Here is a 13,514-nt window from a genome sequence, read left to right on the forward strand (position 1 = left end):
GCTTTTAATGTTACAGAAAGTCCTGTCCTATGCTTTCTCATTTTTGCATATGGTGTGTGGAAAAAGGAGTGGGTGTGTGATTATTTCCCAGTATGAACCTGGCTCTGGGAGCTGCTCTGCATTCCCTTCTGTGTCAAGTTGCCATCAACAAAAATAACATCTTCTGGGCTTGATTGTTTCTATCCTCTCTGTTGATTTCTACACCCACACTAATCTCACCTCCCGGATTGAGTGTCAGGAAGAGAGAGACAAAAAGATGTTTATTGTCTCTGGATGTTGGCTGTGTGGGAGGGGAAACACGCCAGGGCTCAGGGCTTTGTTTTCCTCCAAACTGTGGTTCAGAAAGCCACGTGTTGTGGTAGTGAACTGTAGCCAGCATGGCACTTGGAGCTTTATTTGTGCTTGTAAAGCTGTAAAAAACAACAACAAAAATCCTCCTTTAATTTTGGGTTTAAATACTTTGCCAAAGCAAGATTTTGGTTCTGTTGACTGAAAACATTCTTGGCATTGTATATAATTTCAGTGTGTGGACACACTGCTGGCAACTTTTAGTCATTTAATTCAGATCATGGAATCACAGAATATCCTGAGCTGGAAGGGACCCACAAGAACCATCCAGTCCAGCTCCTGGCCCTGCACATGGACTTTAGGAAGGAGAACTTTTGTTTAGCCAAATGTAGAAAATCTGTCCTGCCTCAGCACTGGAGGGCTGGGTGTGTCATGCCAGGGAAGGTCACAGTCAACCTCCTGCAGGCAAGTTTCTGCCTCTGCTTTGGCCTTGTGCAGGGGTGGATGGGTGGATCAGGAAGACATGAGGCTGGCAGACCTGAGCCTCCTTCAGTCTCCCAGTGCTCCCTCCAGCAGGCAGGATTCCTTGGGCAGAGGCACATTCAGTAACCAGCTCAGTAGTCTGTTCCTCCAAGTGCATGACCAGGATCATCACTTTCTCCACTATAGCCACAGGCAGGAGCTGCCCAGGGCAGGTGTGGTGGATTAGGGAATGTTGCTAACCAGACACTGGGAAAAGCTGCTGGTTGGCTGCTGCCTTTGGCTTCACACTCAGATGCTCCCTTATGTCTGTTCTGCTGTTCCTCTGCCAAAAAGCAAGGAAAGAGAAGTTACTCTGTGGTGGCAAAGCAGGGGTATTCCTCATCTTTGCTCAAACATACTTGCAAATCTTCCTTTTAAATGAAGATGTCTGTGCAAACATGACTTGACAACTACAAAGTCAGGAAGAATCTGTTCTTTCAAACCATTGCATGTAAACCAGTGCAATTGTCAGCTGTTATTATTATTATTGATGCAAATGCAAGAAAGGAGAGGTGGAATTTTATTCCTTATCTATGAAAATACCTTAAGGGTATTTATAGAAATAAGCTTATTTTTGTGTGTACACACATAAAAAGCACTGATGAGGCATTATTAATTTTACTGAATATTCATCTAGAATCTCAGTACAGCACAGCACTCTTGTGAGTCAAAACCTTGCTGTCTGAAGCACTGTGTGCTGTCCCAGTTTCCTGCCCAGCAGTGTGTGCTACAAGCACAGCATTGCTGCCATGTCCTAAGTGCCAATCCATGAATCCCATGCAGTGGAGCAGGCTGCATGTGCCCTGCCCAGCCCTGGGATGGTGCTGGGTGGCAGGGCAGGGTGTGTGTGCCCTGCCCAGCCCTGGGATGGTGCTGGGTGGCAGGGCAGGACTCTGATGCTGTTTTGGCTGTCTCAGGGGGCCGGACACTGCGGCTCAGCCCCGTGGGTGTGGCAGATGAGGGACATTACACCTGTGTGGTGACCAACGCTGCAGGAGAGGCCAGGAAGGACTTCTACCTCTCTGTCCTGGGTGAGTACCTGCTTGGGTTTGGGGCAGCAAGAGAGGGGTTTGTACTGTAAGGAAGGGGTAGAGCATTCTGTATGCTTTGCTGGCATTTTAAAAAATATTATGCCAAAATAAACATCCTTAGTGGGAAAAACAGTGAATTTGATACCATAGTCAGAAAATTTAGGTTGTAAAGAGAAGCTTCTTCTACATAGAATCATAGAGACCTGGAAGGGTTTAGGTTGGAAGGGACCTTAAAGCACATCTCATTCTAACCACCCCACCCCCTCCCCATGAGCACCACTACCCCAGGTTGCTCCAAGCCCTATCCAGCCTGGCCTTGGGTACTTTCAGGGATGGCAATCTGTGCCACAACTTCCCCACCCTCACAGGGAAAAATTCCTTCCCAGTATCCCATCTATCCCTGCCCTCTGGAAGTAGGAACCATTCCCCCTTGTCCTGTCCTTCCAGGTTCTTGTCCAAAGTCCCTCTCCATCTCCAGAGTCTCCCCAGAGCCTTTCCTTCTCCAGGGTCAGCAATTCCAACTCCAGTACAGTGGAAACCTTTATTCAGCAGAGCTTTTAGTATGACGGAGTATATAAACCAATGTGGTAGGGGATGATCCTGCTGATGCCCTTAGACCAGGAGTTGTACAGCAGGCTCTTTAGATGCTATATGGAGCCATTAATGTATTATTCTATCACATTGCTTAGTTTTGCAAATCAGTTTCCCCAGAAAACACTACTTTTTGGTTTAGTAACTGTTATTTTTATCAATAACTGTTAGGTCTGGCACAGTGCAAGTTTTCTCTCAACGTTTCTGTGTAGAATTTTGTTCTCAGTTTCTTTTCTCTGAGGTGCTGAGCACCCTCATCTTCCCTTGCCTTCAGCTGACTTGGGCATATTCAGCCAGTAAATGATAACTCCTGTTCAAGTCAGTTCATGTTTATTTGATGAGCTCATGGAAGTGTAAGTGTGGTAGAATGGAAGAGATGGATAAACATTGGAAAGCATTCATTGTCCGACTGTTTTCTTTGGAGGGTTTTAGTAGCAGGGTGTTCTTGAGGGTTCTGGGAATCTATTGCATAGGCTTTGTTTTCCTTGAGGAAAAATGCTCAATGAAGCTGATTTCAAGTGGAAAATTCCATTGTTCAGTCTTCTCTTCCCTCCCCCAATAATTTCTTAGTCTTTCTTGAGGAAAGTTACTGGAATGGGTCCTGACAGTGGCACAGAATCCTCACCAGTCACTGTCAGTGGGAACTGTACACAGACATGCCAGGGTTTTTCTGGGTTATCATCAGAGGCACAGTAGTTTGCAGACAGAGCTTGGTGTAATAAGCACAATATTTAGATATTTTAAAAGGGTTTGGTGTGGCTTTGCCATATTTTTGAAATTAAGATGTGTTGACGACTTGCTGTATTATTTTGGAGTCAAAGCAATGAATTGCTGTCTTTGTTTATGAATAATAGAAACTTCTGGCCTAACTTAAGTCCTGAACTTTATGATTTTAAGATTTGTTTTCCCTCATCTGTTTCCTTCACTCAAGTTTGAACCCTTCCTTAGTTATCAGAAATCTGGCATAACATTCTTGTCTCTGTTGACAATGAATTCCATGATTCTTGCTTTTATATAATATTTGCTTCCAGCCACGAGCTAGATCACAAATAAGCTATTAAATATATTAATATTAAATGTATTTTAATTACTTTTTTCTTAGGTCTTCTATCTAGACTGAAAGTTTGCATTTTGCAGGATTATTAAAATATAAATCAGGTTCCTTACTCTGACATTTTTGTTATAAAATTTCCTATATCTCCTGGAGATAGAGCTGCTTTCTAATAACTACAGATGCCCTTTTCAGCCTGTTACACTCCATGCCTACTTTGACTTGAAGTGCCAGTTTCTTTTGGCCTGATCTACAAATGCCTCTACCTTGAAGAAATAATTGATCACAGCTTTTAACCAGCATAGCTGCACCCCAGCATGCTCATAATCTGCCCTCCACATCCAAAAGCACAAGTTGATCAGGATAATTTGGAAACATGTCAGCCACATCAGCCATACAGTAGGAGTTTCCTTGCCTTGGGTTGGCTGTCTGGGGGGGCTGGGGTAGGTATTTTAGGGATTTTATCTTCTACTTCTCTGTAGAAAAGTAATTTGTACCACAGCAAGGTGCCTTTAGACCTAGGTAGTGGTTCATTCCCATATGGAACTAGCTGTATTTGCAGAGAACACTGCTCAGCCATGGCACAGCATCCACTTGTTGGGAATCTGTTGTATTGCTCTTGATTTTTTCCGGCAGTTACTGTGTAACCAAACACAAACAGTGGTGAGTTTGTTTTCCTAATCCTGTTATCCTGGGCTCATCCCTCCTAGCAGCATCATCAAGCAGCCTGTTGTATTTCACTGTTGCAAGGAAACCATGCTGATGTTGTGTCCTTGACTGTTGCAGTGCCTCCAGGGATTGTGGGGGAAAATGCTCTGGAAGATGTGAAAGTGAAGGAGAAGCACAGAGTTACTCTGACGTGTGAGGTGACAGGTAAAAGAACAGGTTATGATTTCCCTTTGCTCATCAAAGCCATGGTGAGATCACTACTGGTGCTGTACTGCCTGTTTTCAACAGGATTTCAGTTCAGTGGGATTTTTAAATCTTGGATTTAACTGTGGTGCTTAGAGCAGGACTAAGCACTCCTTGTAAAGGTTGGATGAGATGAACCGAGAGGGATGTTGCTGTGATATTTCTTCTCCAAAGGTCTGTGGAATTTCAGAGGAGGGGTATATCACTTCAGGGGGTTCAGGGACTTCAGGATGCATTTTCCAAAACTTCCCTCCTTGAATATACATGAAAAGCACACCTGAGACTGTATTTTCCTGTTTATCAGAAGTCTTGGTATATCCTAGAGGTTATGCACCAACTCATGTTTGCCATTTTCCCAACTCCATCAAGGCAACCCCATGCCACAGGTCACATGGCTGAAGGATGGGCAGGCTCTGGCTGAGGCTGGAGATCCCAGGATCGTGTCCAGCGGGCGATCCCTGCAGATCTCCGAGGCGCAGCTCCTGGACACGGGGCGCTACACCTGCGTGGCATCCAACACGGCTGGGGACAGGAGCAAAACCTACAGCCTCAATGTGCTTGGTGAGCAGCTGGGCTGCCTCTGCCAGAGGAACAGGCAGCTCAGCAAGAAAGAGTCCTGCTGGAATTCTGTAGGGCTTTTTTGGCAGCAGTGCACAAGTTGCCTGTCTGTGATTAGAATTTTACATCTTAGTAATTGATAGGTGATAGTGGTTTTATAAACACCAGTGCTGTGCTTTAGACAGCAGAGCTGGAACACAGGGAGCCTTCACAGGGTGTCGTCCTTATGGAATGGGCAGGACGGCACTTTGGCTTATTGTGATTCAAGCAAGGAGCATCTGAAGAGCATTTCAGATTGTGATCTCTTCAGAAAAGCTGAAACCATCTGCACTCCTCATTTTTTTGGTTGTTTTTTTTTTTTTCCCCCATGAGGGTTATTGCACAACGAAGTGCAAACAATGGTGAGTTTGTTTTCCACGCCCTTGTTCCTAGCCTTATCCCTCCTTCCAGGATCATCAAGCAGCAGCTCTGCTCAGGGAGTGATGGCTGGCTTCCTGGGGAGCTGTGCTTGACAAAAGCACGGGTGGTAGTGAATTCCACTGGTTTGGGGTCACTGCTGACTTCAGGACAAAACATAAAACCAGCTGAGTCTTATCTGGGTCTGGGTTTAGGTGCTTCTTGTAGGACCACCCCCCAGCTAGCTGAGGCTGCAGCCAGATTCCTGGACTGAACAGGGACCAGAAAAGGCTTTTCAGAGAGGAACTTTCCTCCCTGTGGTTACTGATTTTGTTGTTCCCAGTGGCTCCAAGCATCGTGGGGGCAGACAGCCAAGGGAATGCAGAGGATATCACCGTTATCCTCAACAGCCCCACCTCACTGGTCTGTGAAGCTTATTCCTACCCCCCAGCCACCATCACCTGGCTGAAAGATGGGAATCCCTTAGAGTCCAGCAGAAACATCCGCATTCTGCCAGGTAAACTCTGTTCTTATTGAGAAGTAACACCTGATCCTTTTTATTGCATGTTTTTCTGTTACAGACTTCTTTAAAAAAAAAAGAATATATTTCTATTAAGTGTAATGCACTGGCACAGGTTGCCCAGTGAAGCTATGGCTGCCCCATCCCTGGAAATGTCCAAGGCCAGGCTGGATGGGACTTGGAGCAACCTGGGCTAGTGGAAGGTGCCCCTGCCCATGAATGGGCTTTTAAGTTCCTTCCAGCACAAACCATTCTGGGATTCTTTGTACTTCTCTAGCACTTCCCATTCCAATATTTTTAAGTACTTCACATTAACTGATTGTTTATTTCTGTTTTATTATGTATTTATCGTTTTGTACCATCAAGCTAAATGATGGGAAATTCATATGAGTTATGGATGAATATAAATGACTTGCAATTAAGTGTAGAAATTAGATGGAAAATAAATTAATAAAGAGAATGAGGTGGGACTTTTCTAGGTCATTAGTAGTTTGCCATTTTTAGTTAGTAGAATAATTTCTTCCTACTATCTGTGGAGGTGGAAAATGGGAACAAGCTTCAGAGGGAACACTGGAGTACTCTAGATGTACAAGTACCTTACCTTGTTAACTGCAAGTGTTCAGTGAAAGAATGAGTCTTGGCTAAGTATCCTCAAGAAATTCCCTGCACAAATTTCTTGATGAAATTTCTTAACAAATTTCCCAAGAATCCATAAGCAGCTGGAGTTGTGATCCATGGCACTGCCATGAATCATGCACTCATTTGTTACACATGGAAGTAAGCATAGTAAGCAGTCAGATTTTCTGCTTTTCAAAGGGCAGATTTTGGACCAAAGGGTTGGAAGCATGCTTGAAGGAAGTATTTAAATAACTGGGAGGCAGGAGTGTGGTGTGAGTGCTGTTAAAGGTTGTGTCTTTGGCAGGTGGGCGGACCCTGCAGATCCTGAATGCCCAGCAGGACAGCGCTGGAAAATACACTTGCATAGCCACAAACGAGGCTGGGGAGACACTGAGGCACTATGAATTGAAAGTCTACAGTATGGCAATGCTTTCAGTTTTTGGAATTTCTTCTAGTTTTGTATTCTTCCATTTTCCCCATTGCAGTGTTATCTGTCCTGGTGAATACAAGATTTCCTATTAATGGCTTTGCTGAGCAAACATCTGTATTAGCTCTGGCATTGCTGGAGGAAAGACACCAGAAAAGTTGATTGTTGCATCCTTTGCAATGCTGCAGTTGTGCTAAAAGCCTTTATGTCACTCAGGGGAGGATATTTAAGAAACACTGAACTCCAATTTCCTCTGAAATGCTTCTTTTGGAGCTGATTTTCAGGTCAGATGAGTGCAGCACAATGGGAGATGTGAGCAGAGAATCTCCTGAGCACAGAAACCACTTTAGAAAAACAGGAGTGGGCCTCTAACATCTGATGGGACACTTTATTGAGGAAGGCAAAACAGAAGGATACTATTTTTATATCCTTCCATAAGATCCCGTATGCACAAAAGTTTTCCTGTTCAAGTCTTTCTGTCAGCACATTTTCCTTTGAGAATCTCTACCTACTCAATTTTTATGCTCAAACTCTTCATTATGGGCTCAGTCAAGCGTGATTTTTACCTTTTTTTTAAGATTTCCCAGTCTGATTTGGAGTTGGTTTGCTTCCTTACAGTACCCATACTGTTATTTAATTACACCAAGTCCTTAATAAGGCCCCTCTGGATTTGGAATAACGAGAAGGTGACAAATGAGTTCATTACTAATGCATGGCTGTGTGGGAATGTAATGCCCTCCACCCCCAAATGCCATTGCAACTCTCAGTTATTAGGATACTGTAAGTATTAGGGGAAAATTTAAAAGTTCCCAGTGGAAAAGAGGAGTAGAAAATTCTCTGAAAGCATTTTACATAGTTTCAAAAATATTATGAGACCAAGCTGGGGGGCAGCTGAAGAATTTTGAAACATTCTATTTTCCTTCTGATTCAGAAAGAAACAGGATTTTGCAACACTGGGATTTCAGTGGAAATACTGAGTTTTGACCAGCTATGCTGAGTGTGGACTTGTGATCAAACATATGTTTCTTGGAATATTAGTTTCCATTAAAATGCTCTTTAATGACTACAATACCCTGAACTTGATAGAATTGAAGCCAGGCGTTTAATAATGAAGTGCTGTACTTAGGTAGGGCTGTAGTCAGGTTTGCATGTTTAAAAACCTGCATGTTTAAAAGTGTTGAACACAATTTTGTATATTTTTGTACATAATAACTGTACTAAAAATAGCTGAAAATACATACATATATATATATCTATCAAAGTAATAATTTGGCATTTGGCTGTGGGCAAGAGGCAGTTTATTGGGGGAATGCTTGCTTTCCAGGAGGTTATCATCTTAGTTAATGTTGAAATGCTGCAGCAGCCAGTAAGCCATGACAGTCTGTCCCCTCTCTGCCTTTGTCTGTGTGCAGTTCCACCCACCATTGCCAAAGGGGATGTCTCAGGGGCAGGGCTGTCCCCCAAGGAGGTGAAGATCAAAGTGAACCACAGCCTGACCCTGGAGTGTGAAGCTCACGCCATTCCTGCTGCTGCCATCAGCTGGTACAAGGATGGACAGGCCAGTCACAAACTTTATTCCTTCCTCTGAGGAGATGTGGGACAGGGACATCTGTATGTTCCCTGTCCCTGGAAATAGCATCCATACAGAGAGCAGGAGTCACTGTCACTCCCTGCTGCTGGCAGAAGCACTGCCCAGCAGTTTGGGGTTTGCTGGCACCCAGACCTTTGCAAATCAACATCCTGGCTTTTGCTGTGTGCCTGGCAGTGCCTGAGACACCGGGACTGGAGTTGCCAGGCCTGGCACTGGCCTTTGCTGGGAGAGGGAGTGCCCTTCTTGGCAGGAGCATCCCATGGTGTGACCATAGGGCCGTGGCTGTTGTGTAAAGCCCCCAAAGGCCCTGTTATTTACAGATGGTTCTCTCAAGTGCTGCCCTTGCAGAAGTTGCAGAGCCTCCCCCTTGGTCCTGGCAGAGCTCACAAAGCCACAAGAGCATCTGGCTGCTCCGAGGGGGGTGAGGCACAAGTTCTGCCACACACAGCGCTCCATGAATCTGTCTGGGGAGCTGGGAAGGGCAGGGCCACGGGGACACACTGAAATACAGCACAGGGGATGAATAAAAAAGGAACTGTGCTGCTCTTCTGTAAGAAAGGAGACTGTAATCTTTTGCTTGAGTTGTTCTTGGTAGGGCACTCATTGTGGAACAGCTCCTCCTGGATTTAACAAGCATGTGGGAATAACCTGGATGATCACCCACTGGCTGTTTCAGGTGTGCCCTGCTGTTCTGGGATCCCTGGGAATCCTGACTGTATTGCCAAAGAAAAACTCAATTTGGGGAGTTAAGAGGTCCCCAAAAGCAGTGACTGTGCACACCTGACTGCCACTGGCACAGCAGCTGGTGCTCCCTGGGTGAAAGGCTCTCATTCCTGTCCATGGACTGAATGAATTCTCCCCTGCAGGACTGGAGTTCAGTGCTGACTCCCTAAGCATGGAAGCCTGGGCTTGTGGCATGGTGTGGGTTGGAAGGGACCTCAAAGCCCATCCAGTTCCACCCCTACCATGGGCAGGGACACCTCCCACTAGACCAGGCTGCTGATGTAGATGAGCACATGTAATGTATTCTGGACACACAGGCTGTGTCCCTGCTGCCTCTGCTGTCATGTGTGAGCCACATTTGGGCACAGGAAGATCTAATCCTGGGTCTCTCTGTGCTGCTGCTTTGTCTATTCTGTGTTCAAACCATGTCCTTGCTGGCAGCAGATCTGTAGGATAGGTTAGATCCATTTGTTCCCCTCACAAAAAGCTGGGAATTTTCCAGGTATTGGAAGCTTGGCCAGTGAGTTCAGGGGTTGGATCAGCCTGATTGAATCCAATGCCACAAGAGAACTGGCTTGATGGGATGGCATTGCTCCTCTCAGCAGCATCCTGGGGCTAGGAGTGATGGAAAATCACATCCTTGAGGAGACTAGCCACCACAATCAGAAAGATGAAGATGCAGAGTTTCTGACAACCATGAAAAGAAAATTTTCTCCAGGAACTTGGAGCTTGATTGAGTTTACTCAATATCACTACCACAAATCTGGCTATTTCTGGTGTGTTCTTTACTGAGTATTAATGTTCATTTGAATTGACATTGCAGCCACTGCAGGCAGATGAGCATGTCCTGATCCAGAGCAGTGGCCACACCCTGCACATCAAGGAGGCCCAGGTGTCAGACACGGGGCGCTACACTTGTCTGGCCTCCAACATTGCTGGGGAGGATGAGCTGGAATTTGATGTAAATATACAAGGTAAAAGGGTAATAAAATTCTCCTGGTAGCCTGCTTTTTTAGTGTTCTGGGATGTTGGAATTAATAATTTTAGGTCCTTTACCCTTACGTGGTTAGACCCAATGCTTTTGTGTTTTCAGGGATATTTTGCTCATTGCTGACATGTAGTATTTGATTATTCTTTTTAATGTTGTGTTTGTGAAATCAGTGCAAGGACATAGGAACTCTGATCGTCCTCTAAACGCCATTAAAGTTTTTAATGTGTTTTGAACTAAGACATACTTCACTTTTCTGTTTCAAGTAGTATTTGGAGGCCCCAGACATAAGCATCCTATTGGCCTACTGTGTGCAAATACAAGGAAACAATCATGAATAATTTCTGAAAATTTAGACAAAATGAGAGCTTGAGTGAAACCAGATACCACATTTTTAAAGTATTTTTGTTGATGAATTCCCTCTGTGTTTGTTACCAGGTCATCTTTCACTGTTATTTATTGCCCTTCAAAAAATACTCAGTAAATTGCTCAATTGATCATTCTAGAAGAACTAGAGTTTTCCTGAGTAGCTTAATGTGGGGGGAGGGGTTTATTTAATACACTTACTTTTTATTGCTGCTATTGAACATTACAATACCTTCTTGTTTCTTGACTTTAAAATGAGCTACTTCTGCTGCAAAATGCTAACATTATTCCTCTTTTTTGTGGTAGTTCCTCCTAGCTTCCAAAAGTCTTACAGGGAATGGGAAGCTGGGAACATGGTGGATTCAGAAAGAGGTGGAGAAAGTAAAGATGTAATTGTCAACAACCCCCTCTCACTATACTGTGAGACCAACGCCGTTCCTCCCCCTGTGCTCACATGGTTTAAGGATGGGCATCCCCTGAGCTCCAGTGACAGAGTGCTCATCCTGCCAGGTGGGTGTTCAGCTGGCACTCTCTAGCCCTGCACAGAGGTGATCAGAGGGATGGAGCCCCTTTCCTGTGAGGAAAGGCTGGGAGAGCTGGGATTGTTCTCCTGGAGAGGAGAGGAGAAGCTTCAGGCTGACCTCATTGTGGCCTTCCAGTGCCTGAAGGGCTGAGAAGGAAGATGGAGAGAGACTGTTTACAAGGGATGGAGGGACAGGACTCAAGGTGGGGGTATGGACTCAAATTAAAAGAGAATGGGATATTGGGAAGCAATTCTTGGCTATGAGAGTGGGCAGGCCCTGGCACAGGGTGCCCAGAGAAGCTGTGGTTGCCCCTGGATCCCTGGCAGTGTCCAAGGTCAGGTTGGAGCAAGCTGGGATAGTGGAAGGTGTATCTGCCCATGGCAGAGGGTTGCATTGGATGATCTCTAAGGTCCCTTCTAACCCAAACAGATCAATGATTCTGTGATTAAGAAATGGTCTTAGTGCTGGTATTTGTGTAGTGATGGCACACTTCTCCCCTTCAGAATGCTTCTTTAATATTCTTTTCAGACTTCATTAGCTGGAAATGTTTCTCTCCAGTCCTTGGCCTTAAGTTGTTTTCTTAAATTTAAGAAGTTCCTAAAATGGTGTGACTGTCACCACTGAACTCTCACAGTGAATCATGGAATTGCAGAACAGTTTGGTTTGAAGGAATCTTAAGGCCCATCTCATTCCACCCCCCTGTCCCATGGGCAGGGACACCTTCCACTATCCCAGCTTGCTCCAAGCCCCATCCAACCTGGTCTTGGACACTTCAGTGTGTTGCAAAATAAAATGCAGCCATGATACCTTCTCTCTGATGTGTTCCTGATTATTTCCTTATTAAATTTGCTTTGACAAAAAGATAATTGGAGTAGAAAAGCCTCTTAACCAAGGGGGGAGGTATAGAAAGCATGTTTGCAGGAGAAAAATGGCCATAATCCCCTACTTAAGCTTGTGGGGAGGGAAAAGAGCTGCCTGCAGTCATGAGTGTTGCTATACAGAGATGGTTTGGGATGGAGTGTTTAAGGAAGGGCAGTGGTAAAAGGGGGACACCTGCTTGTTCATCTCTTGAGAGAGCAATGACAAATACTCCCAAAGTGTATTCCTAAGACCTCCTCTCCTTCTGGAGGTATGTATATGGCTATGCTTTTATGAAGAATAGAGTGAAAAGTACCTCTGAGCCTCAGAAGTGAATCTCTTCAGTTTGGAACAGAATATTCTGTGCTTATATTTCCTTTTGCCTGTTAGTTCTGTGCCATCTTACAGAAATATTTCTATTTTTGATGGAAAAGTAATGCCTGGCTACATATTGCTGCAGCATGATCTTTGTGTATGTGGAATTAATTGTTTTTTTCTAACACTTGAGTATGAGCATGGCTGCACTCCAGCTATCCGCCTGGAGAAAAAGTAGCCGGGAAATAAAAACCTTTAGCTACTTATAATTCAGACCAAATGCTGACCATTCATAAATTTGCTTGCTCAGGTCTCTGGTGGGATGTGGTGTGGAGCTGATGGAGAGTGCTTGATGCTGCCTTGGCCTTTGGTTTGCAGGAGGCCGGGTGCTGCAGATCGCGCGGGCGCGCGCGGCGGACGCCGGCAGATACGCGTGTGTGGCGGTCAACGAGGCGGGGCAAGACTCCATCCGCTACGACGTCCGAGTGCTCTGTGAGCTCCCCTTCTCCTCTGAGTGCCAGAAAAAGGGTTCTGTGCAAAATAACCAACCATTACAGTCCAGGAGTTCCAAGTGGTTTTAATGTTCATTTGTAAGCAATGATGTTAATGTGTTTAGGGTGCTGGAGCTGTACAGATTTGTGTGAACAGTGTTGAAGTTTTTAGTTCCTTGTGTGAAGATTATTGTTACAGGAGCTCAGTTGTGTTACAGCTCTCACCATTCACCAGAAAAAAAAAGCCATAGGTAAAAATCCAGGTTTTGTCTTGTTCTCTCTCCAGTTTCCCATTGAGAATTGTGACCAGCCAAGGCTTTTCTCTCTTTCTTTATTTTGCCCATCATTTTCTGCAATTCCTGCAGAACTCCCAAAGCCTGAAGGGAACTGAGGATTTAGATTAATGAATACCTGCACAATCATTTGGATGGCCTTTTGTGTCTGTTGATGTGTCAGTGCTTTAGCCTTGGGAAACACTTCTTTGCTTTTATGGCGGTGTTATACCACTGAAAATACTGATTTATTGTTACAATGGGCTCCTGCCTTGGAAATCATCTTTTATTTTGATGCCAAAGAACACAGTGGAATAATTGGAAGATGAGTTTTCACCTCTTCTCCTCTCTGTGTGCCGTGAATAAGTGTAGTTCTGCTGGAGTCCTTGGAGTTAGGCTGAATTGTTCCAGATGAACTACTCATGGGATGGCTTTATCGTTCACTGGATTCCCTGGAGGTTTCACTCTTTCC

The 13,514-nt window shown here is 44.8% G+C and overlaps 1 protein-coding gene across 1 annotated transcript in view; it reads left to right on the plus strand.

Moving 5' to 3' along the window:
* The window catches only part of HMCN1 (hemicentin 1), a 165,321-nt gene that overhangs the window by 107,504 nt on the left and 44,303 nt on the right, over positions 1-13,514 (plus strand). Inside the window, 9 exon segments of the mRNA XM_009088425.4 lie at positions 1,728-1,841; positions 4,270-4,356; positions 4,765-4,956; positions 5,693-5,866; positions 6,792-6,905; positions 8,327-8,472; positions 10,052-10,202; positions 10,889-11,092; positions 12,658-12,771. Coding sequence (XP_009086673.3) covers positions 1,728-1,841; positions 4,270-4,356; positions 4,765-4,956; positions 5,693-5,866; positions 6,792-6,905; positions 8,327-8,472; positions 10,052-10,202; positions 10,889-11,092; positions 12,658-12,771 — 1,296 coding nt within the window.

Source organism: Serinus canaria, chromosome 8, assembly GCF_022539315.1.
Source record: "Serinus canaria isolate serCan28SL12 chromosome 8, serCan2020, whole genome shotgun sequence".
Classification (NCBI taxonomy): Eukaryota; Metazoa; Chordata; class Aves; order Passeriformes; family Fringillidae; genus Serinus; species Serinus canaria.